The following is a 22,586-nucleotide window of genomic DNA, read 5'->3' as shown; positions in this document are numbered from 1 at the left end:
TTTAAACAAAACTATAGAGCATGGGTGGCCAACATTTTCAACAGGCGGGCCAAATTTCAGAATTCAGATTCGCTAACGGGCCAAAAAACCAATTGTTCTAAAGGATTTGAAAAAATAACAGATTTTTGAAAACGCTATTAAAACATTTGCCTAGGTCACATCGAGTAGAGATTAAGCTTGCCAGGTTGCCCAGTTTTATCCGGGTTTGCCCGGATATTTAAAACAAAATTTGGGAAAAGTTCCGATTCGGCTTGGTTTCCTGGATGTCATTGGAAAATGCACGGATTTATTCACCTGTTTTGCCAAACTGACCGAAAAAATATCAAATTGCATTGTAAAAGTATTTTTATTTATGCATCCGAAACGAGAATTTATTAGTGAGTTCTATAAACATAATCGTGAATGGTTTTGTAGAAGCCTAAAATACGATTTAAAACCTGATTACTTTAATTTTTAATTTTGTTTTTCAAGTATTTTTTGCTATTGATATTGCCTGGAGTTTTGGTCGACAATTTAGAAATCAAATGGAAGGCCTTCTATGAACAGGATAAATACGAATTTGAGTCTGAGAAAATTTTGCCAAAAAAAAATCGTTCTTCTGAGAGATTTGTCAGTACCAAACCGGTTCTAGTTGAATTTTACTACCCATCTGTAAATTCGGTCTAGTTTTTCATTATTGATGTTCATAAATACAGAGCAAAATGCCAATTAAAATATATTTGGATTTGGGTTAATTTTTATGAATATATCATTTTTTGTTAAGCTTAGCAAACAATAACAAATTGCATTAAAATACATACCAAACTTTCGATCTTTTACATAATTTGCAAAAGTTATTTAATTTGGATGGATGAACGAAGTTTTTGAAATAGAATTCATTTTACAAATGGTTGAAGTTGTTGAAGAAGTATAATTTGAATTACGATTTTGGTATGCTTTCATGATTTTTAACGATTTTTAAACGAATTTGATCTTACTATCTTTCTGATGCTATCCAAACTCCTCAATATTAAAACTAGAGTCCGCTTGAATGCTTTGTAGTGATATGTAGTTACCAAAACTAAATCGGGAATCATTGAAAATTGTGTGATTGAATTTACAGATAATGTTTAAAATACCGTACAATTTTGATAATTTAAAAATTGTAATTGTCATTGATTTTTATACAACGACGGTAACCTTTTTTGTAAAATTATATAAGGCCAAAGAGGTATAAGTGCAAAAATGATCTATTTTGAGTAAAAAATGTTAAACGGTTCTCCATATTGAATTTATAAAATTATGTTCGCATACTTTAAGTTCGAAAGGAAACTGCAAATGTTTGAAAAATGTATAGAAAATGGCCAAACACAACAATTTTAAAGCGAGTTTTCTCGAAATTTGTTTTTACGCACTTTTACCCCTTTGGCTTATATCACTTCAAAGAGATTTTCAGATGTTTGTTTTAAATTTAGTACGAACAGATTCAAATATATTTTTTTCCAAATGATATACGCAGACCAAAAAAACTAATCAATTCTTAGATAGAACATGGCTTTTGCAAAATGAGCTTCGCGGGCCACAAAAAGTTGGTCGCGGGCCACATGTGGCCCGCGGGCCATGGTTTGGCCACCCATGCTATAGAGCATTACAAGGGTTTAATTCGAGAGTTTACTTTCTCGAAGAGCGCGAGTAATTTTGATTTCTGAGATTATAGAAGAAAAAGAAATAGATGATGAAGAAAATATTTAAAAAAAACTTTTTTCTCAACCTTGTCAATTATGCAAAATACGAGAATTTTTAAAAACAATTTAAAGAAGATTTTATGCAAATGTAATTTTTGACATTATATTAAAAAAAAAGTTGCATTTGTTATATGGAATTCAACAATTTCAACGGTAAAGACTTGAAAAACATCATTTATTCAAAGACTTTCGTGATTTATGTCAAAAATAGTTTATCTTAAAAAGAAATAGTATATCTTTTCAAAGTTCTCAAAATTGCAGAATTTTTTTTAAAATCGTTGTATTTCTGCTACGTTACACTCAACCAGGAAATGCACGTTACACTCAAATTCTGAATTTCAAACAAGTATCGATTATTTAGTATGGTATTTGTGATTAACAATTTTAACAAGAAAAATGATGCAATAATTCATCCCAGGTTCAGGCTTCGACAACAGTTTTGCACAATTCTCTCACTTGTCGATTGAAATTCAGTACTGAATGTTACATTTTAGATAAGTTTGAACAAATTCCGAAGATTATGGTTCCATGTTATCAAATTTTAATTTTATTTCAGTTTTCATATATCGGGTTTTGTGGCCAGTTTAGAATTCTTGATTTCCAATGATCAATTAATATTGTTCCAAATAAGGAAAAAAACGGAAACCATTTGGGATTATTTTGTTTCAGATTCGATATCAAAAATCTTCAAAATGGCGATTCAGAATTGAAAATTCAGGATGAGTTCCATCATTTGAAATTTATATTTGAAGAAAGATTCCAGGAATTCATAATTCAAATAATGGATTAAGACTGGATACCACAACCTGAATATTCAAATCATGATTGAGGGCTCTAAATAAATTTCATTTCTTTGCTCATTTTTCAAACTTTGAACTCGAATTTAGCTTCAGAAATCGTAATGAAAAACTGATACGGAATTAAATTTTTTATTTTAAACTAGCTGACCCGGCAAACTCTGTTAAGCCTGTAATTTTTGAGTATTTTTTTATGTTTTAGCACTGTTCCTTAGACAGCCTTCCTATTAAGTGTATAGAAGCTAGTATACCTTTGTATCAGAAAAAATCCAGAATTATGGTTCGTTATTCGAATTTCATTATTTTAAGTTCATTCAAAAAACCGCTAATGGAATGGAAAATATCATACATAAATTTATATTCAAAACCGGCAGTTTGTGACACAAAAACGCTCATACGATTTGCTCAAACTTTTGTTTAGCGAACTTATTTTCTTGTTGAGGAAGCGTATGATAAAGTTCTGCTAATGATCAGTTCCGATAACTTAAGACCGCTTAATCTATCAAGTTTCAATTTAGTTTAGTCATCATTCCTATTCAAAAACTTCTATCTGATAAAGTATTTTAAATATGTTGAAGATTGATTTCAACAGAAAATGGATCTTTTTTGCTGGAGTCGTCATAAATAGAGTTGTATTTTTGATTTGTGTTAACCTCTGTATTTAAATACATTTTCTTTAAACATGGTCGTCAGAATAGAAAAATTAAATAAATGGACCCGGAACATTTAAAGAATAAAGAATATAAAATTAATTTTATTTTTTTTTTAAATAATTTCAAATGTCTTTTTTTGGACTTTGCACTAAATACACTAATTGAATCTTATTGTGAACTTACAGAGCTGAGTTTGACAAATATTTAATAATTCAGAAAAAGTTTCATTTCATTTTACAGCAACACTTTTCTAATCAATATAATGTTTGAAAATGTCTTCGAAATTTGTGTCATCATTATCTTTTTTTCAATTTTCAGTTAGGGATTGGCAAATTGCACTAAGAATTAAAGAATTTTGAAAAAAAAAAAGAATTTAAACTTTCTTGTATTTAGATTATTTTTCTCTTAACAGACAAACCCTGAATGAAAGCAAATCTATTTTGAGTATTAGGAATAAAAATTCAAAATTTATAGTTGATGATCGTAAGATAAGAAACTGTAATCCAGACAGTTAAATTTAATTCTGAATTTAATTGTTAATTTGTATCAATATTCTAAATTTGGCTTTATGAATCTGGATTTTCAGTTATATTAAACGTTAATTTAAAAGCTGGATTTTCGTTGATCTTGATTTTATTTTTTTTGGTCGAATTAAAGTGTTTATATTCTTTAATTTACTTATGCTTGACGGATTGTTTTTTTAGATTTTATATCTGGTACGAAACTTTTTTTGTATTTTTGTGTATTGGTTCAGATTTTTTTCTATACTTGTTTGAAATTTTAGGTGGCATGCATTTTACTTAAAATTTAATTTTTATATTTTTTCAAGTTTTCAGTACTTGATGATATTATGGATTACGATATTTTTTTCTGACTTTTGAAACTGAGAGTTGGATCTAATATCAAGATAAAGTCCTATATAGCTAAAATTTTCAAAAGTTCCGATTAATCACTGAGCATGAAAGGTAGTGTGGATTTTCCAATGTTTCCTGATCCTCCAATCCGTTTTTATGATAATGATTCAATTTACTTGGAATCACAAAATAAATAACCTTCAATTCTCAAACTAACTGGATAAAATCTACAAAAAATAAATTAAGGTGATCTTTTATCAGTTATATTACTTGTTACCAAAACTCATAAAAAATGGTTTGATAATGAAAAGTTTCAATTCAATCTCATTAAGTTGTTTTGAGTCTATTGGAAATTTTACAGCCATATTGCTTGAGTTGCTTAAAGAAGATGACATTTAAAAAAAAAACGGTGAACGAACAATCATCTAAAAAAAAATCTTAGAATTGCCTTGATTCTGATGCAAAAAATTACAAATTTTGTCAATATTCTTCGTACAGGCTTCGCTATGCTTCGTAGTTGCGGAACCCCATAAAGCAAATCACATCCAAGTATCCATTTTACTGGTGCCACGTGAAAAGTACAGTTGCAACGAAAATGGGCGCCAAAACTTCCTATAGAGGGATGGGTGCACATCAGTAAGCCTTGATTACTTTTGGCGCCTTCCTACTCTGGGTGATTCGAATGAAAAAAAAAATGGAAATGGGGTGCCTTGACTTTTATTTGATACGAATAAAAACTAAAAATTAATTTTAAAATTCAACATAAAGATTTTCGAAATTATCTCTCCGTTGTGTTATTCTTCACGTGAAGACGAACACAACAAAAAAAATCGCATGCAAATCGGATGATCCAGTGAAGAGTTTTGCGTGTTCGCACATTTCTGTATGGGCTGTCTCTCTCCCTGTTTTATATATATAGATAGATGCAGGTACAATTCTTACCGTCAAACGGAGCATCATGCAACAGCGCGGTTATATGCAAGTTGCATATTGCAACATTTATATATCACAGCAATGATTAAATTTTTAAATTAATACTAGCTGATCCCATACGAACTCCGTTTCGCTTTGAACTTGGAATATGTCATGAAAAGTTTGAATTAATGTGAATTTACAGGGATTTTCCAGATGAAATTCCGAATGCATTTTTAGAAAAATAATTGCAAAAATGTTGAACACGTTATATGTATGTTCAATTTTTTTTCTGTCGTATGCTATTAAATTTGAAATCAGGAATCAATTGACCGTGTCAAAACATCCCAGTTTATGAATTTTCGTTTGGATTCGATACAAACCTACGTTATAATTGCAAAACAAATTTGACAGTTAATAGTATCAAAGAACACAAAAATGCCGTTGAGAATGGGAAGATTAATGAATCGAGTGTTGCCGCCCACACAACAGAGTTTGACCATTCCGTCGATTGGAAAAAGGTCAAATTTAGGAAGTTTGTACGGAAAACATCACACCTGAATGCTTGGGAGTCGATGTTCATCAGCACCGCCGAAAAACCGTTGATGAACGAAGACGAGCCGCCGATCATTTCACCTCTCTTCAACCTGATCAAACAAAAAACCGCATAATGCCAATTGCATTCGACGAATACTACATCAAGTATGAAACTGGAGCTGTAATTATCCTTTGTGTAATCAGTCGGACATCGTCCTGTAGATGGGCAACATCGAGCCCGAAACCGGTCGACAAAAAGGTAACTTTATATCCTTTTTCCGTTAAGTAAGAACGTTATGTGTCGTGTCCTGTAATACGTCGTGTGTTATGTGTATAGTTTAAGTTCTTACGTAAGCACAAATCATATAAAAATGAGTTAATAGACCCCCTTTTTGTCATTTGATACAGATCAATTAACCGTACGAACTCCAATGAACCGTGTATAAATTTCGACTCAATAGTTGCAGATCAGTGGTCTCTTTTCCGAATCTCTGAAATCGATTGCCCTTCCTTCAAAACTCTCATGTGCAAATTTTCTAACCAATCTATTGCATAATAACGTCAATATCGCAAAAAAAAGTGAATAGTTAATATGGACGTCCTCTTTGGCCGACCCCTGAACCAAAATTGGATAATTGAAATCAATGGCCTTAAAAACTTCTATGTGCAAATTTTTATCTCCATCTGATGTGTAATAATGTCAATATCACAAAAAAAAACTGTAAGGTAATGTGGATGACCCCTTTTGTCGGTCTTTTACACAAAATTTGATACCTGAAATCGTTTGCACATCATTCAGAATTCTTGTCTACCAATTTTCTTCTGAATCCGATGTGACTATGTCAATATCGCAAAAATAACGAACAGTTAATATGGACGACCCCTCTTACTTGTAGCTTATACAAAATTTGATACCGGCATTCGATTGCGTGTCCCTAAAAATATCCGAGCGCAAATTTTCTTCTCAATCCGATGAATAATAACGTCAATATCACAAAAATATTGAAAAGTTGATATGGACGTTCCCTTTTGCCGACCCCTTACACTGAATTCGATACCTGGAATCGATTGCTTATCATTCAAAACTCTCGTGTTCCAATTTTCATCTGAACCCGATGTATAATAACGTCAGTATAAAAAAAATAGCGAACAGTGAATATGGACGCTCCCTTTGGCTGGCCCCTTACACAAAATTTGATACCAGCAATCGATTGCCTGTCTCTAAAACCATCCGAACACAAATTTTTATCTCAATCCGATGTACACTAACGTCAATATCAAAAAATATTGAAAAGTTAATATGGACGACCCCTTTTGCCGACCCCTGACCCAAAATTCAATACCTGAAATCAACTTCCCATCTCTCAAAACCCCCATGTGCAAATTTTCATTACGATCCGACGAAAAATGACGTAAAAAAGGCGAAAACAATCTTTGTCTTGTATGGACGACCCCTTTCAGAAAGGGTCATCCGAAAATCTGAAAACATTTTTCATCAATCCTGGTCCTAATGAGCATCCATGCCAAATTTCAGATCTCTAGCTCTTAAGATGGCTGAGTCTATAGAGGACAAACAAACAAACAAACAAACAAACAAACCCACAGAAATTGCTTTTTATATATACAGTGAGCGAAATAAGAATAGCACCACTATGTGTTTTGCTTGTTAAAATATGAATGATTGAAATTTACGAAAATTTTCTTCCACAGCTTGTTCTGAATTGCTTAACGGATAAATCAAGTATAAGTTTACTTTTTTCGGACGTAGCAATTGGCGTTGAGGACCAAAAATGTGAAAAAAGGGTGCGAAATAAGAATAGAACCACTCGAGTTTTTCAACAAAAACATGATTATTTAACTGTGTAAAAGTGAATAATAATGCTTCTACGAATTATTTGAATAGAAAACTGCATTTTAAGGAGTTTTCCAGAATTCCAAATGTATTCAAAGGTTTTAAAGGAGGGTTTTAAGAGATGCTCCTCTAGCGTTAAGGAATTTGATATTTAAGCTGTAATTCTATACCAAACTACTAACTTTCTTCATTAAAATGACATGAAATGATGAAACAAACAATCCCGATTAATTTTGAATCAGAAAAAAATAGGTTGGAAATCAAAATCTTTGATTTTGTTCAGTAAACCAAACTTTTTCCAGATTCAAGTCGTAGATGGCAGCACTATCTTGCAGTTAAAACCAAACTTAATCTCAATCTTGATTCTCCAGGTTAATTTAGGCCCATATTCATCATTTTGAGGTATTTTCGCATCACATTTTTGTGTAAATTCACTCTGCAGAAAGCTTTTCCGGATTTGCAAAAGAATCACCAGCACAAAAATATACAACCGCCAAAATTCCTGCTCATCTCAACTTCCGATTCAATTGCAAATCATACTCATAATACTGCTAGCCGTCTGATCCATCAAGCTCCATCGCAAAGTATAACTTTATTCTGATAATCGGTCACAAGAATTCACTTTTAGTGACCTTGATGCAATTCTATTTTTTTTTTTTTTGGGATTTAGTGATCTTAGAATTTTCAAAGTGTTTACACGTTACATGTATTTATTTCTTGACCAAAATCATCCAGCACTCCCTTATTAATCCCGGATATTCGAAAATGGTCATGAATTTGGTTAAATGGCAAGATAGTGCTGCCATCTATGACTTAAAAAACTAGAGAAATAGTGTTTGACTTTTAAAAAACATTAGTATTTTTGAATTCCAACCTGCTTTTTGGATTCAAACTCAGCCTCAAATCAATGTTTCATCATTTTGCATCATACTTATGAATGTTAATGAAGAAATCAAGCAGTTTGATAAAGTTTTGTAGCTCAAATATCAAATTCCTTAACGCTACAGGAGCATCTCTTAAACCCTTTTGAAAACCTTTGAAATTATGTAATACTCCTTAAAATACAGTTTTCTATTCAAATAATTCGTAGAAGTATTATTTTCACTTTAACACAGTAAATTTTGAAAAATAATCATGTTTTTATTAAAAAACTCAAGTGGTTCTATTCTTATTTCGCACCCTTTTTCCACATTTTTGGTCCTCAACGCCAATTGCTTCGTCCGAAAAAAGTAAACTTATGCTTGATTTATCCGTTAAGCAATTCAGAACAAACTGTGGAAGAAAATTTTCGTAAAATTCAATCATTCATATTTTTACAAGCAAAATACATAGTGGTGCTATTCCTATTTCGCTCGCTGTATAGACTAGCTGATCCCCTACGAACTCCGTTTCGTTTTGAACTTGGAATATGTCATGAACAGTTTGTATGAAAGTCAATTGCCGAAAATTTTCCAGATGCACTTCCGAATTCATTGTTAAGTAATAATTGCAAAAATATTGGACGATTACTTTTTCATCTCGACTACTAATAAATTTGAAATCAGGAATCAATTGACGGTGCGAAAAAACGCCGTGTATAAATTTTGACTCGATCGTTGCATAACAACACTATTATTGCCATAAACTTAAACCCCTTTCGGTGGCCTCTTATAAAGTCTTTGATGTCTGAAATTGATTGCTTTTCCCTCAAAACTCCCGATTAAAACTTTTAAAAGCAATCCATTGCATAGTAACGTCAATATTGCTAAAAACAGTGAAAAATTAATTAATATGGACAACCCCTTTCGTCCTAAAGGTATGAGCCGTTTCAAATAAAGAATTGTTAAAAAAAAAACCCCTTTCGTCGACTCCTGGCAAAACATTTGACATCTGAAATCGATTGCTCGTCCCCGAAAACTACCGTGTGTCAAATAACAACGATATTGCAAAAATATTGAAAGGTTAATATGGACGACCCCCTTTGCCGGCCCCTTACGCTGCATTTAATATTAATACCTGAAATCGGTTGCGCGTCCCTCGAAACACCCGTGTACCAATTTTCATCTGAATCCGATGAAGAAAAACGACAATATCGTATTAACAGTGAATAGTTAATATGGACGACCCCCTTGGTCGACCCCCATTTTTAATTTGGATAGGTGAAATCAATTGTTTGTCCCTAATAACTCATATGTGCAAATATTTATCAAAATCCGATGTATAAAAACGTCAATATAACTAAAATATTGAAAAGTTGATATGGACGACCCCTTTTGCCGACCCCTTGCACTAAATTTGATACCTCAAATCGAATGCACGTCACTCACAACTATCGTGTACCAATTTTCAGCTGAATACGATGTATAATAACGTCAATATCGCAAAAACAGCGAACAGTTAATATGGACGACCCCTTTGGCTGACCCTTTACGCACACCTCGACACCTGAAATCAATTGCCCGTTTTTCAAAACATTCATGTGCAAATTTTCAACACGATCCGACGAAAAATAACGTCAATATCGCGAAAACAATATTTGTCTTATATGGACGACCCCCTTCAGAAGGGGTCATCCGAAAATCTGAAAACATTTTTCATCATTCCTGGTCCTAATGAGCATCCATGCCAAATTTCAGATCTCTAGCTCTTAAGACGGCTGAGTCTATAGAGGACAAACAAACAAACAAACAAACAAACAAACAAACATACAGAAATTGCTTATAAAATATATAGATAATGTAGTAAAGTTATCTTTTAATGATTACAAAATGATAATGACATAATCTCTCGCATTTCAGGCTAGGTTTTTGATGTTTTCGATTTTCATATAAATTTTGAAAAATCGAGCAATAAATGTTAAAAATTTAACATTTTTCGATGCCGTAAAAAAATTGACAGAGTATGACGGATTGGCTTACCGATAGAACCTAAAAACTTTATATTGCTCTTATAGTCCTATACCAACACATTTTTTGAAGATTTCACCTTTTCCACTTCTGTATTCTTGATTTTATTGAATTTATCTATAACAAATTACTTGATTTATAGGTTTGTGCGATGACATAGAATGCAATTTTCTTGCATACAAGCTATTGTGCAGTTTATTTGTTTTTCGCATTATTTTTTATTATTCCCCCTCCTCCTCGCGATGTTCCAACTCCGAGTGACAAAAGAAGGATTTGAAATTTGTTCCAGCCTTATTGAACAAAGTTTAATAACTATAAAATGAGATAAATATAAAACAAGATAAATCTTGAGCAAATTCAAATATTTTAAACATCAATGAGAGTAATTTGCCGATTTTTTACTTACGGCTTCATAACATCTTAAGATTATGAAATATTTATAGATGGATATAAAATTAGAAGAAATAAAGGATGATGAAAATGAGCGAGTAGAATTTATTCAATCGGGGAACGATGAGCGTTTTCTGCCGTAGAATCTAGCTGCGAGTTAAACTCGATGAATTCAACTGAATTATAGAGCTACAGCTTGACTTGTTTCATCTGACGATTTTGCCTATGTTTAAGGTATCGGAGATAGAATTAGAGCATTCGAGTTCGATTCCCTGGTCGTGCCGATATTTTTTCATTTTATATTCAGTGCTCATCGTAACCCGATTCGCCCCAAGTCAACAAGTTTAAGTAAAAACGCGTATTAAAATTGATACTGTGAAAAATCAAAAATTTAATGATTGCGCAAATTGAGGAACAATGTGTACATCATGTTGCAGTGCGTAAATTATAGATTATAATTATAGAAGAATAATTTAAAGAGCATAAAAGCAAATTTTTCGGTGCTCAAGAATTATAACATTTTAATCACTTTAGAATAGGCTTGCCAGGTTGATTTAAAAAAAAAAGCGGGACATTTTGAGAAAAAAAGCGGGACACAGCCGAAAAAAGCAGGACATTTAAAAAATTTCTTTGAAAATGTCATGAAATGTATGTTCACATACGTAAAAATGTTGTGCATGTTGTAAATGAAAATGCATGCATCTTATTTGTGTGATGTGCAGTTTTCATAAAGCAATTAAATCAAACGTAGGCAAACTTGTTCTTTAATTGGAGAGCTTAGTTGAAAAAGCGAGACATTTCGTGTAAAAAGCGGAACGGCGGGACATTTTCCAAAAAAGCGGGACATGACCCGCTTTTGCGGGACGGATGGCAACCCTAGTTTATAACCTAGTAAGTTTTTTTTAATATTTCTGTTAAGATGATACGGAGATTTCTTTTTTGCTGAAAAAATAATACTAATAAAACTGTTCCTCGTTAAAAAGAGGAAAAGAGGAGTGCTTACTATGCAACGGGAGCTCGTTATGCCCTTAGCTCTCCTAGAGATGGTTTTTTAATATAATTTTTTGACTCAATACGATTTCCCATGTTGAAAAAAAAAAGATAAATTAATTCTCCATATTAACCCTCATCCGCATTAGATTTCATTACCCTAATCAGCACTTGTGGTGTCAATTTGACACCACAAGCTCAAATCGTTATAACTTTTGGCGTGTTAGACCAATTTAAACAAAACTTACATTAAAAGAAACCTTATAATGTCAGTGAAATATGTTTAGAACATTATATATAGCTAAAGTTATTAGTTTTCTCGTTATTCAGCACGAAAGAAAAAAAATCCGAAAAAACATGCCTCACGAAAACTGCTCTGCCGCTCATAGCAAGTCCAGCTGTAGTTCATATGTTACACGTCCAAAAAAATATTTGCCTTATGCATATGAAAGCTGAAGTTAATGCCTACATCATGAACACAAGAAATATTTTTTTAAATTTTTTTTAATGAAATGGTCACAAAAAGTTCAAAAAAGTGGTCAAAAAAACCTACTTTTCATTCGATTGCTAGTAAATACTGTTTGAGCGATGGTAGAGTTTTGAAAAAAATATGACTACAAAATGTATCCAAATTCCAACATTTTGCTGTCTTTAGATTTTTGATGCAACAAAAATTGAATTTACTGGAATTTTTCAAAGTTCACTACTTTGCGCGATTTTTTTACAAATTGAAATTTCATCTGTTTTTGTGGTCCACCGTCAGGTTGTACCCGGATTATCAGTGCTTTTACTTTGTTTGGACCAACCAAGAGTATATTCATTGGAAAGCACATTTAATCTTCATTCTAGTGAGGTGCTGCAATTCACGCTGTGAGATTTCACAAAAATATGAAAATTATAAACGTAAAATCATTCCTGAATTTCTAGAACTACAAGCACCTCGTCCAGCAAAACGTGTTTGTTTGCTCTCCGAGTAGGTACGGTGGGTGGTGATTCGGGCAGAGAGCGAAGCCGACAAACGAAATAATGATGCGTGTCGTACATTTCTTGGTTGAAAATATTCTATTGAGAGTAGTTTGCATTTGCTAGTCACGACACGCATCATTATTTCGTCATTCGGCTTCGCTCTCTGCCCGAATCACCACCCACCGTACCTACTCGGAGAGCAAACAAACACGTTTTGCTGGACGAGGTGCTTGTAGTTCTAGAAATTCAGGAATGATTTTACGTTTATAATTTTCATATTTTTGTGAAATCTCACAGCGTGAATTGCAGCACCTCACTAGAATGAAGATTAAATGTGCTTTCCAATGAATATACTCTTGGTTGGTCCAAACAAAGTAAAAGCACTGATAATCCGGGTACAACCTGACGGTGGACCACAAAAACAGATGAAATTTCAATTTGTAAAAAAATCGCGCAAAGTAGTGAACTTTGAAAAATTCCAGTAAATTCAATTTTTGTTGCATCAAAAATCTAAAGACAGCAAAATGTTGGAATTTGGATACATTTTGTAGTCATATTTTTTTCAAAACTCTACCATCGCTCAAACAGTATTTACTAGCAATCGAATGAAAAGTAGGTTTTTTTTGACCACTTTTTTAAACTTTTTGTGACCATTTCATTAAAAAAAAATTAAAAAAATATTTCTTGTGTTCATGATGTAGGCATTAACTTCAGCTTTCATATGCATAAGGCGAATATTTTTTTGGACGTGTAACATATGAACTACAGCAGTTTTCGTGAGGCATGTTATTTCAGATTTTTTTTCTTTCATGCTGAATAACGAGAAAACTTGTAACTTTAGCTGTATATAATGTTCTAAACATATTTTACTGACATTACAAGGATTCTGTTGATATAAGTTCTATATGAAGTTCATAATAATTCAAACGACTTAAATAGATTTTACTTTTGTGGTGTCAAAATGACACCAAAAGTCGGAAAAGGGAGTTTTTTTGTCCAGGCTTCCAGGGTTCGTCCATAAAAAAAGTAAAGATGCAATATTGAAGAACTTTTGAATTCATTTAGGGTCCTCGAAGAAATTTTTGTATTTTGAAGCTTCTGAAAAAAGTTACAAGCCTTCAAACTTGCAATGGTGTCAAAATGACACCCTAATGCGGATGAGGGTTAATTAATTCTCCATAATTAATTAAAATTAATTCTCCATAATAGTCCTCACGGGCTTTTTATAGCTATATTTACGGTTATTTTTTAAAACATTTTTAATAAAACCGCATAATTTTACTACCACCCGGTGAGATAAGCAACGTGCTTAAAAAAATTAAACCGCAAAGTTATGCATTCAATTTTTGTCCTCCTTCCTCAATTTTCCCGGTTGCAAGATTGATGCGTCAAGCGATTCAACGACGATAACGTAAATTGGCTGACGATGATTACGACGCATAAACGAACGATAGCAATCGTCAAATGAAAGTTCAAAATTGACTCAAATTTACCGACGCATTCACTTGGGTTGGACTTTAGAGGTTTATGTTTTTTCTCTCCTCTCATTTGTGTTTACCAAGATGGGAAAAAGTGAACGTTTCCTTGCACTTCTCCCCCAATAGCTGGAAAACTGACTAAAAGTTTAGTAGAAAAAAAAAAACCTAGAGGGAAAAAAGCCACAACAATGGCCCACTTCCGAAAAATGATTACGCCGATGTGCGTCGTCTACCCGGTTAAGTTGCGCGATGTTATGTCATCTCATAGTGTTCCCCCAATTTCTCGGAATTGTGCCTTCTTCACGGTTCGAGGAAAGTGGTGCAGTTGGGCAAATTTGTCGGACTTTTGTCTTTCTGTCTGGCTAGCTGGCTCACTGACCGGCCATTTTCGAACGTCGTCGTGCTTTTTTGAAACTGTTACGATGACCGCTTGACCGTGACTTGTTTATGTAAAAATGACGTGATGCCGTCGTGGTCTTCTGTGTCATAAATGTCGTGTTCGATGAATGTAAGTAGAAGTTTTATCTTCAATCGATCAGATTTGGTCAACTCATAAAAATTTAAAAAATTCAACATAAATTTTTTTTCTTTATCAACGAGAAAAATTAGTATGTATGTTCAAATATTTGACAACCATTTTCTCAGATTCGTGTCTTCAGGAACATTTATAAAAAAAATATTAAAATTGAAAAATTCTTGAGTGATTCAAAAACAGGTTAGGAATTCAGGAGTTAAATTACATTTGTTTACTCGTGAAACTTACTTGCGTTATGGACGGCTCCCTGTTCGGATTCACTTTCTGGATGGAAGTCACGATCGATGCAGCAGGACCAGATCATTCCGCCGGAACACAGATCGACTGGTTTTCCACCCCCGAGGACGCACGAAATCGACAGGCCGCATTCAAACTTGCGACCCTTGTGCCGGCAGGTTTGTGGAATCACTGTAGAAAACATGAAAAATAGATTGATGTCATTAGTTTTGCATCTTGAAAATATGTACAGTTTATTTGAGTAAAATCTCCGGGGAAAGGACAGCCTCGAATGAGTGAAACTTCGGGTATTAGACAAAAAACATTGAAATTCCTATCCATTTGTTATGGTGTTGCATAATACCAGGCGCATAGCACGATAAATACATGGATTTTGTTAAGTTATATAATCCACTTTTTTGGCGAGTTATACTACAGAGTCTAAAATTTTGACTCGCTGATTAAAAAGTGACTACAGGGACACATCTACACGTGTCTTGAATTAAGCGGAAGATCGGATAACCGGAGCTCGGATAAGCGGGGCTCTACTGCACATTTTTTTTTAAATTTAAATAAAGCACACGCATGATGGAGCATTGAGATTCGTTCAAAAAGCATTTGGCCAAAAGTCAGTTAGGCTTAGATCTTACGGCTGAATTGGAATTTTGGTCATCTATTTGTCGATAATATGTGTAAAGAACGTCGGGAAAACAACCGAATTTAAACAAAACCGAAAGAACATCTTGCGTCTAATGGGTTATGAAATACTATGTTATAAATAATGAAATGTGTTAATCTTTTATACATAAAATGGTTTAATCCGTACACATTAGGATAGTCCTTTAAAGGAGAATATTCCGGAATCAAAACCATGGGTGCTGTAATCGTTCCTTGACCTGACCAAAAATAGCATGCCAATTCTCCGCTCATTTAGTTTTTTTTTTTTTCAGGGGTCGCTCAACGAACCTCATATACGTATGTACATATAGAAATTCATTTCAACAATATTTGTTCTAGGAAAACTGTAAAATCTATTTTTTATAACTTTCACACACATAGAGAACTGGCTCTATTAAATTGCTTTTCTTAATCTAGACAAAAATTACTCCTTTCAAACTACACATTGAAGGTAGAAGAGAGGTTTGCCAATTTTAATCGTAAGCGGTAAAAATTCCTTTCTGTCCAAAATTGATTGGGTAAATAAATTTGTTAAAACTCGAATTTCAATGTCAATGAAACTTTTCAAAGTTTTATGGTATGCTAAACAAACTTAGAACAACTTACTGCTTCAGCAACTTCTAAACCCATCATAATGAATGAGACAATTGTAGTTCGTGGCTTGTTACAACTTTGTTTCAAAGACAGCGAGCTATTGAATCCAATCCACCACGTGTCAGATTCAAAACAGTTTTTTCAAGAGATTTTATAACTTTGACTGTAACTCTCGAGGGTGATGTGATAGGACTTTGACATATTCAACAAACTTATGTATTTTGATCAGATAAACATACAAGTGGTGGCGATATGATGCCTTGATGTGTTTATTTTCTACTTGATTCCTTGCTCATTTCTACAGCACATGGTTATGAATGACGCCTAGATGTGACTCAGATTGACATTTTGCCGATCGAATAAAACAAATAAATTTTGTTTTGCCAAATTCTGAAATTGAAAAGTCAGGCATCCATTTTTAGACATTTTCTTTTCTTTGAGGGGTTGGTTTTTTGTCTCCATGGGCGCGAGCAAACGTCGTTGCAAGATAATAGTAACCAAAGCACTGTTCATCATTTCGCTGGAGAAATTTAAAAATTAGGCGCCTGTTTCTCAACCAAGTACCTACCTATATTTCTTATGCACGTGGGGGCACTATGCAACCTAGATATGTTTTTTCTTGCTTAATTGTACACAGCACGTGGAAATAAATGACGCCTAGATACGACACGGATTGATATTCTATCGATCGAATCAAAACCATATAAACGATTTCAAATATTAAAACCATTTTTAATTCGTGTTAATTTAAGTAGTAAATTGTTGTCCAAAAAATATGTACTTGGTAATGATAAATATGAAATAATGACACTTTGCGGACGTTTAAAAATAAGAAATTGGGCAGCTTCTAAGAACGCTGGACACATTAACTGAACGAGAGTCTGTTCTTTGAAATAGATTAGATAGGATTGAAGTTTTTAAAGGCCGAATGAACTTTTTGATTTTCTGCAAACGTAAGTTGAAGTTATCAATAAAATAATCTACTTTTTAATAACAAAAAGTGAGGATATACATTTTCCGGAAGAATTTTCAATTAAGAAAGTAGACTAGAGCAAGTGCCAACTTTCAACTTTTACTTTTACTTTTTTCTTCATCTAAAAATTTTTGGGCCCAAAAAAACAATATGATTCAATAAACTCAACTCTTTTTTTAATCATTCACCAAATAAATGTTTACACTTTTACTGTTTGTTTACACTCAATTCAAGTATTTTCTTAACATGAAAAGTGTGTTTTTGTTTAACATATTTTGGCTACATAGAAGAGACTCTTGATTCACTTTTTTGTTGAAAAGTTTTTTTGTGATTGATATTCCAGGGGCAGCAGATTTTTATGATGAACTTTTAATATGACCTGAAAGTGTTAAATGTAATATTATTTACTGTCATTTCTAAGGTTAAATAAGTGAAAACGCGCCATTTAGCAATGAAACATCTACCATTTAAGAATTTTATCTTCCAAATGGTTAGAAAGGACATCCCGAGTGTTGAATCTGAAGCGGATATTCAAAATTTATGTAAAGGTCTTTGTAAATCAAGGTCTTTTGGTTGAACAGCATTCAGTGAAATTGAAGTACCAAGCATTAATTTACTCCGGAGAAAAACTAAGGATATATCAACGAAAGTTGATAAAACATACAAACAAGAACAAGTATTAAATTCATTTTAAAGTCTTTTCTCTGACGCATCTGAAAAAGACCTATGAGTTTTCATTTGCCCCAATAAATGGATCAAATGTATACTTCGATATTTCTTTTTGTCAACATAACTAATTTTTTGAAAATATTAATTTTTTCAGAGAATATGAAAGTTGAACTGTGGTGATATTCGTTTGCATTTGCCCCGGTGTTCCATTTTTGAAAATTAAGATTTACAGTTAAAAAGACACTTAATTTTAATTGAGGTTTTGTTTATATGATAATTTCCAGGAAACAAAATGAACTCATGAAACCAACGAAATCTGAACGGATAATTACTTTTAGATCTAATTAATTTTAAAAAATCTGCTTTTAAATTAAATGTTATAAAGTTTTAAAAATATTACATAATCCTAAATGAAATCTCAGATCACCACCAGAAATGTTCAGGAAATTTTGAAATCATAACATCGCAATGCTTGAATTAGAATCTTTAAAATAATGGGTGAACATATCTAAACATATTTTTTTTCCTCTTTTCAAAACTAATCGTTTCTTTGATTCATCGAGTTAAAGTTCAAAGGAATTAATTTCCATTTATTGCTTGAATAAATTAAAAAAAACAGATTTAATGTCATGACAAGTGCTGTTTGGGAACACTTTAAATTGAAATGTGAAAAGTCTATAAGTTTAGTATCAGGCGAAACTTTTTTGAACATGATTTTGGTGAAAATATGGATTTTAATTCAAACTGCTTCGAAGGATGAGGATAGTGAATTAAAAGCTGGTTGAAAATGGTTAGTAAAAAACCTTTTCTTCTGTTTTGTATTTCTTCAGCTCTAAATCCAAAACTAATTGGGAGATGAAAGCGCTGCGTTAGGCAAAATATTCGGCAAATACTCCAAAAATTGTCCCAATATTTTAAAATTCTATTTTAAAAAAGATTCATACGCAATATATTCCAATAAGTGAGAAACTTTTTCATTCTGTTTGAACCTTAATGAAACTCGAACAAACGGAATAAATCTACTAAATGGAATGCAACAAGTGAAACATACATGTTATCAAAATATAGTTATTTATGGAACAAGTAACAAAAAGTGGATTTTAAAAGACCCGTAGAATTGAGTTAAATTTCTTAGGTTTTAATTCGATAGAATTAAGCGGGACGATTCGAGTAAACGGAAAGGAGGAAAATGTAAAAAAAAACTAGGAAAAATGGAAAATGGACGCCAAATTGAACATGGTAAGACGAAGTTTACCGGGCCTGCTGGTAAATTTATATGATTATTGTTGGATTACTAAAGGTTGTTTAGCATACCATAAAACTCTGAAAAGTTTCATTGACATTGAAATTCGAGTATTAACAAATTCAAATAAAAAGTTGATTTAACTTGACTTTGAACATTTTATCTTAATCAATGATAAATGAACCGAATAGATCAGTAACATTAAATCAGGTTCCATTCGTAAACTGCAAAACCCTGGAACTTCCAGATTTGAAACACAGACAGGACAAAAATGTATGATACTTGATTTTCTCAAGTACACGGATGTGCAATATACGGTACGAAAGCTATTGACGAGACAAAAAAAACACTATGGGGTCAAGGGAACAAAGAAGTTATTTTCAGTATTAAATCAGTAAAAAATCATTAAAAATTTGTAAAACGATCAGATTGGGTAATAAAGTTTTCGGATGTACACTGATGAGCAATATATGGATCGAAGACATGTAAAGAAAAAAAATACTATATGGTCAAGAAAATCTACCATGGAAGAAAAATGTTATGGGTCAAAAAAGTTGCATCACAGAGAACAAACGTATAAACTAGCTCACGAATCTTGCGTAAAATTTCCAACGATCGTTTTGAATCAATTGTTGTTTTTAGGCTTGGCCACCAGATGTCTATAAACATATCAATGAGTATTTTCAAAACCGAACTCAGGAAAATAACTGACTGACTGAATATAGCCGATTCGTCCTCTGACGGTAACCGTTCAAGAAGTGCAAAAGCTTATTTTCAAATAGTTAGTTATTTCGACTGCTTTAGTAGTGCAAAAATGAAAGAATGGATAAAATTTCATCACCGTTGCTTTTTATATTTAGATACCTATGATTAAATCACACTGAAAGAGCTACTTTTCATACGGTTTCAACTCATTGACTTTTTTCGTAGAGTGAAACAACTTTTTTTTTATTTTCAAATTTACGTAACGTTTACTCTCGGAGACATCTGATGAAGGGTGAAGAAAAGTAAACCGAAACGTCACATAAATAAAAAAAAAGTTGTTTCGCTCACCAAAAAAGTCAATAAGTAAAAACCGTATAAAATAAAGGAAGTGAAATTCTGTATAGTCATAAATAACTCATATTGCATTTATCTAGTAACAAATTGAACTCGTCAATTCATAATTTTTTTTCTCCTACGGTATATATTCTTGTCCCCATTGTAACTTTTTATTATCTCTTCAAGATCTTTCGAATATTGCTCCTCCGTGTACATCCGAACCAAATTGCCCATTCTCCTCTGAAGTCTTTCTATCCCTCTATCCCTCTAGATATTGTAGTTTCACTATTGGTAAAAAAGTACATTTAAAGAATATTCCAGCGCCCATGTGAGTGCTGTACGGACATTTTTGATCGGCTGTAGATGGGGCAGAACATTTGGCAATTAAATATGGAGGAGACTTTTCCCTATTCAAGGCACTATTCATGTAAAAAATCGATTAATGTGTCTAAAACAACTTTTTTAAACATTTGCGATCAAGATACACGAATAAAATTGTCACGTTTCTATAATAATTCTTCTCAAGAACTTCTAATATAATTTTTAGTCAATAATAGCTTGTGATATAGCACAGTTGGCAAGTCAGTTACTTCCTGAGCCAATATCCGTGAGTTCGAGCCCAAAAGTGAACATTGATCTCATTTGTACCGGATGTGATTCTCAATGACTGTCTTCCAACTGCATTGTTGATATAAGTCGCGAATGACATAAAGATGTTAGTCGTTACTATAGTCAAAACAAAAAAAAAGTTTAGTCAGAAAATTTGAAGCCTTAAAATTAACTGGCAACATTGTCGCAAATGAACAAGAGAACGTTTATGAAAATGTATTGAAGAAAATTACAATTCAATCATTTTTTTGTTCAAAGTGACGTCACTTTTGTCATGATTGTAATCAAGGTGTATATAAATAGGAGGTGTTACCGTATGTAAAAATTTTCGTTGCATCAATTTTTGCCATTTTGGTTTTTCAACTGCGGAGCTCATGAAGTTTGTTTAACAACAAACCGCTGATCAGCTGAGCAAATATTCTTATGTTTGAAAACAAACTCATAGAGCGCCACTCACACGATTCGTACTCCTGACCTTCTTACTTTGAAAGTAGGAGAACCTTGTGTTTCTAAAAACCTTGGTTGTTGTTTTCAGATTAGACAGTAAAAAGAGCAAAGCAAAAAATTTATGGGTTCTGATTCTGTTCTGGGACTATCTGACGGACAGAGAAAATTAGAACGGACTACTTAGATTGTTGCATATTTTCAGCGAAATGCGCGTACAAATTTCCAATAAATAGAACGGCACCCGTACGGAAAGGCAATTCTTAATTCGAATTTTGTAGTGCAAACATCAACAGCCAAGAGAAGATATAAGTAAAGGAGACGGAAAAACCTTGGGTTCCAGACTGACATATTTCATGATTTCAAATTGATACTACATTCCACTTGGAATGTGGAGGTTTAGATTCGATTCCCTTTATAAATCTCCGAGTTCTTCCCGAAGAATTGCAGTTTACTAACACGTATTCGACTATCTCTATGTTGCTGAAATAAAGCAAAGAAATAATCGGGAACGGAAGGCGCAAAACAAGACTCAGCAAAACTTGTGGAAATCGTTTAGCAGTACCTTTTCACAAAGTTTGATCAAAATACTCAAAAAAAAAAAATTTGGCATGCAGATGGATTTCAAACATAGGTATTGACTAAAATAGTCGATATGCTGAAAATTAACGTTTCAATGAAATATTGAAAGACTACATCTTCCAAAAGCACTGAGTTTTGTTTTGAACTTTTCAGTTTGAGTACATCATATAATAGAAAACTGCAATATGTGAATAGATAAATTTCGATTGCAAAGACGAAATTCACCCTGTTATTATTTGGAATGGAAAAAACGATTGAAATTTGAGTCTTCGATAAATAGACAGATGACTCAAAAATAGAAACCGAGTTCTTATAGAGAAGGTAGAATCTCAAAGAAGCAGAGAAAAAAGATCGGTCTTAAAAAGCTAACGAACTGGCAGTGAAGTTTTAATAAAAAAAAGGGTAGAAGTTAAAAAAATTAACAACAAATTATCTTGATATAATGCTATCAACGGATGATGAAATTTAGTCATTCTTGCATGGACTTTTTGATACAATTTGAGATATTTAAACATCCTACGAATTCTTAATCATATTTCATTTTGACATGAAAAAAAAAATGAATATCAAAATACTTCAAATCTATAAATTATTTAGTTTTTCTTTTCTAATTGGGATGATATTTAGATTTTTTTTCTCTTTCAAAACGACAAAAACAATGATTTTGAAAGCAAAGCAAAATCTCATTAAGATTAAAATATTTCCTTTAGATGGGTTTGGGTAGTAATTTTTATATGCTCTCCTGATTAGTTAGGCTGAAAGGATATTAGGCCTATAAGACATTTGAACGCCTGCCTGCATTTTAGGCCTTATGGTCGTTGGGCAGATTGGCTGTTAAGTCAAATGGGCGTTTCGCCGAATGGATGCTGAGGCTCATGCTCAATCGGCCAAATTTCGAAGAAGATTCGGCCTTATGGTCATTAGGTCAAATAGATGATACGCCGATGACCATTCGCCCTAACAT

At 32.8% G+C, this 22,586-nt stretch overlaps 1 protein-coding gene across 13 annotated transcripts in view; it reads right to left on the bottom strand.

The window, feature by feature from the left end:
* LOC129747849 (serine proteinase stubble-like) overlaps nt 1-22,586 on the bottom strand; it is a 139,799-nt gene that overhangs the window by 46,697 nt on the left and 70,516 nt on the right. For all 13 annotated transcript variants that reach the window (XM_055742217.1, XM_055742223.1, XM_055742218.1 and 10 more), the window contains one exon: nt 14,802-14,981. In XM_055742217.1, coding sequence (XP_055598192.1) covers nt 14,802-14,981 — 180 coding nt within the window. The remainder of the gene's footprint in view (nt 1-14,801; nt 14,982-22,586) is intronic.

The sequence above is a fragment of the Uranotaenia lowii genome, chromosome 2 (genome assembly GCF_029784155.1).
Source record: "Uranotaenia lowii strain MFRU-FL chromosome 2, ASM2978415v1, whole genome shotgun sequence".
Taxonomy (NCBI): domain Eukaryota; kingdom Metazoa; phylum Arthropoda; class Insecta; order Diptera; family Culicidae; genus Uranotaenia; species Uranotaenia lowii.
Note: the sequence above shows the minus strand (reverse complement) of the source record. Positions and strands in the feature narration are given on the sequence as shown.